The sequence below is a fragment of the Juglans microcarpa x Juglans regia genome, chromosome 6S (assembly GCF_004785595.1).
Source record: "Juglans microcarpa x Juglans regia isolate MS1-56 chromosome 6S, Jm3101_v1.0, whole genome shotgun sequence".
Classification (NCBI taxonomy): domain Eukaryota; kingdom Viridiplantae; phylum Streptophyta; class Magnoliopsida; order Fagales; family Juglandaceae; genus Juglans; species Juglans microcarpa x Juglans regia.
The window spans coordinates 20,245,552-20,249,401 of record NC_054605.1 but is presented as its reverse complement, the minus strand read 5'-3'; the positions used below and the strand labels follow the sequence as shown (position 1 = coordinate 20,249,401).

General features: G+C 36.4%; 1 protein-coding gene across 2 annotated transcripts; it reads left to right on the top strand.

Annotated features, from left to right (window-relative positions):
- Positions 1 to 215: 215 nt before the first annotated feature.
- On the top strand, positions 216 to 2,746 carry LOC121237376 (E3 ubiquitin-protein ligase RMA3-like). 2 transcript variants are annotated; one of them, XM_041134086.1, is made up of 3 exons: positions 216 to 359; positions 1,715 to 2,563; positions 2,604 to 2,746. In XM_041134086.1, the coding sequence occupies exon 2, from the start codon at positions 1,726 to 1,728 to the stop codon at positions 2,494 to 2,496; it is 771 nt and encodes a 256-aa protein (XP_040990020.1). In that variant the 5' UTR covers positions 216 to 359; positions 1,715 to 1,725; the 3' UTR covers positions 2,497 to 2,563; positions 2,604 to 2,746. The 2 variants fall into 2 exon arrangements, with proteins under 2 accessions (XP_040990020.1, XP_040990018.1); XM_041134084.1 differs by having other exon boundaries at positions 1,715 to 2,566; positions 2,607 to 2,746.
- Positions 2,747 to 3,850: the final 1,104 nt, after the last annotated feature.

Below are 3,850 nucleotides of genomic sequence, written 5' to 3'. Positions count from 1 at the left end.
TAAATAATAATAAAATAAGTTAAGATGAGTTAAGAAGTCACTGTAGGAATGAATACTTTGCACTTACTATATAATTACTTTTAATTCTTTATTTTTTTTATTTTAAATTTGAGAGATATATAGTATAGATGATATCACATCATGTGTATAAAATAATTTCTGTCAACAGTGGTTTATATCTATATTTATTCTATAAAAATAACCCCACGCTATTCACCATTCACCAACACTCAGACCTCAACCATTCCATTTCTTCACGATTCAACGTCTCTCTGCGTGTCTGTTCCCCTCTCTTCCATAAGAGTTCGGTTCAAGGTTTTTGATTCAGAGACCCTTTTCTTGTTCTCTGTCTAAACGAGGTATGATTGTTTTCTTGTTCTCTTTCTAAACGATTCTTTTGGTTTGCTTATTTGATTGCGGTGGTTTGAGTAAACAATGGATTTTCTTTGTTGTTTTCGGATTTTATTTTTGAAAACGATGTCCAGTCCCGGACTTCGTTTCCTAAATCAATCCTTTGGGAGTTTTTCTTTGTATATATAATCTGTTCTATATGATGGGGAGTTTATTTTGTGCTCAGTTTTCTTGTGAGAAAAGTTATCTCTTTGGATCTTAAATTTTATACTTATTTTTCTGGTAATATTCATCGATTGAAACAAGAAGGGCCGTACATATTTTCGAGGGATTGAGGGTCAGTGTTCTCTTCATTGCAATATTTTCTCTCGTTGTCATTAGGCCGAGGTGAAGTTGAGGGACAGGAAACGAGAAAATATTCTTACCCATAATGATATATTTTCCTCGATGAAGTGGAGACAAACGTTGAACTGCTGAACTTTCAGTTTATCTTCTTGGGTTTTAGAAAACTGCGAAGGGAGACGGTAGGATCTACTTATCAGGAGGATCCTCCTTTCGTTTCGTAGCCCAAAAAAAAAAAAAAAAAAAAAACAGAGGGGTTGGTCCATCTTCCTTTTCTATTTGACTTTATGGAGAGATGAGTATATTATATAGGCCATAGTTTGATCAGTCTGTAATTATCTTAGCCTAAATGTATAAAATAAGTTCGAATCATAGGATCGAATAAGTGTTTTCAATTTTGATGATATCTTTTATTCGCCCAGTCTGGCGTTTATAAATCAGATACTTCGTATTTTGTGGTGTTGTAGAAATATCCACATGAGCGGAATGAATTGAATTATTAAGAAGACCCGGTCTTTCCAATGAAAGAGAGGTTTTTCAGTTGTCCACTGCCAGAATCCTGGAATTGATGCGCGTCTGTAAATTGTAATAGATATTCCTAAAGCTCAAGTGCTCCTCGGATATTAGAGGTGCCAGATAGGAAAGGAGTGCTGGGTTGCAGGGCGGCCTAGCGTGGATTATGCTGCAGGAATAACAGACATAATTCTCTCTTTTACTTCCTAAATGTGATGATGGTAGGCAAGAGTCCATATTTCATATTCTTCTTAGCCGTGATTCTGGGGTTTTTGACGCATGCTTTTTGCTCTTCCTTCATCTGTTTGCAGCCAGTCTGGCCGTTTGACATTCCCTTTTCTCTTGTCATTTGATGATTGCCACTAACTTAACCGTAGATTATTTGATCTTGGCCCCTCCCTTGGTTCCTATTCATTCATTCTTTTATACATTCTGATCTTTTATTGATGAGTTTCTATGCATACTTCTGCAACCAGTATCATTCTAACGAGACCTCATTTTGTAACAGAGTAAATAGCTATGGAACACAATTTATTTGAGCCTGAGTTACATTTCGAATCAACTGGAGATGTTTCTTTTCATCAGACATGGAAAACATCAGTCTCAGACAATGAAGATGGCTGCTTTGATTGCAACATATGCTTAGATTCAGCACATGAACCTGTGGTCACTCTCTGCGGTCACTTGTACTGCTGGCCATGCATTTACAAGTGGCTTCATGTACAAATCTCCGCAGATGACCCAGATCCGCATCGGAAGTGCCCCGTTTGTAAAGCTAACATCTCACAGACATCGTTGGTCCCCCTGTATGGCCGGGGCACCTCCCCCCCAGATTCTACTGGCAAGAAACCCAACTCGGGCCTTGTCATACCCCACAGACCAGCTCCTTGCGGATTGAACACTCTTACTTCTGCTACAAACTCTACTCTGGATTCCAGCCAGCGACTTCACCCAAATTATTTTCAGTCACAGTCACAGTCATTTCATCACCAGCAATACTTTCCTCACATGTATGGAGGTTTAGCTGCAGATGCATCAACTTTTGTTGGGGGTGAAGCGATGGCTGGTTTATTTAGTCCAACAATTAGCGTGTTTGGGGAGATGGTATACGCGAGGATGTTTGGGAGCTCAAATTTAAGTGTATACCCTTATCGTTATCCAGGTTCCTATCCTCGCACAGGGATTAGCAGTACTAGGATGAGAAGGCGGGAAATGCAGCTTGATAAGTCTCTTAATCGACTTTCCGTTTTTCTCTTCTGTTTCATAATCTTGTGTTTTGTCCTTTTCTGATCACGTTTCCTTTCTGGCTTTGGCCTTTATAGTCGCCGGAAGATGTAACATTATGTGCAGTAGATCATATAAATGCTGATATCGATTTTGCAGCAATTCCAATCTTTTTTTTTTTTTTTTTTTTTTTTTGTATAGAATTATGTGACATTTTTTTAGCTGGATTTATGATGAATTATTGGTATGGATGTATCTGCCGCTTACGATCACCAGTGGAGCCAGGAATTTGATTGGATTGGGATTGCACTTTAAAGGAACTTGTGCCATTATTTTTAATGCAGAAGACTTTGGCATCTAGAGGAACAGACACATGTTCCTAAACACTCGCACTCTCCCTGCCTGCCTTGTGAAAACACAAATGGAATGTGCAAGTTACCTATATATATACAAAAATTAAATGTGACCAACCCAAGAAATTTGACTAAATTGTAATAATAATAATAATAATACTAAACTCGACACCCATGAAATTTGACTATATTATTATATAATTGAGCATTAAAATAATTTTTTTAATATTTAAATAAGATGGCAGTAATTCATTGGTGATGCCGTAGTCTTTGATGGATTTGTATCGGCATATTAATAGAGAGATTGATTTGATCAAAGTTAACAGTTCAAAATTAAATCTCAAGAACTAGTCTATTAATGGGGGATCTCTAGAGTTCCAAGGGCCTCAACCCTTGACCAGAAAATAAGATCAATGAAAGAGACCCTTCTCGGTTGGTATCATTCCCTGTTACTCGCCTTACAGTCTCTATAGCAACATTGGAGATTTTACAGAAACTCTAGTCTCTTCTCTGTTGGTATCATTCCCTCTTTTACTCACGTAACAGTCTCTACAGCAACATTGGAAATTTTACGAAATTCAACAGAATTAAATCTCTAAAGGGCCCGTTTGGTTCCTTGTCTGCTGAGTTCGGTTCAAATTTAGACTTCTTCTAATATCTAAACACTCAACTCTCAATTAAATTTATCTCAACTCAAAACTTCTTTACATGTAGGATCCACAATATTTTTCAACTCAACACCTCTTTACACGTATGACTCACAATTATTTTCAACTTCTCATAAATATATTTAAACTCATTTTAATATTTAAATACATCTAAACTCATATTAGGTGGGTCCCATAAAACTCGTTTCACCATATCAACTCACTATTATTCATAAAGAACTCAACTCAATTCAACATTCAAACGTAGCCTTAATCAGTTTAGTTTTAAATTGAAAAAATAATTGTTAGGACTACAAAAAGATTTCATAAAAGTTAATTTATAAACTGGCGCGACTTTATATGATATGTTAGATATACTTTACAATAAAAATAATTTTGAATTATTTTTATGAAATCCCC

Excerpts from the sequence above, each read along its gene's own strand:
- LOC121237376 (XM_041134086.1), top strand. The coding sequence starts at position 1,726 with ATGGAACACAATTTATTTGAGCCTGAGTTACATTTCGAATCAACTGGA.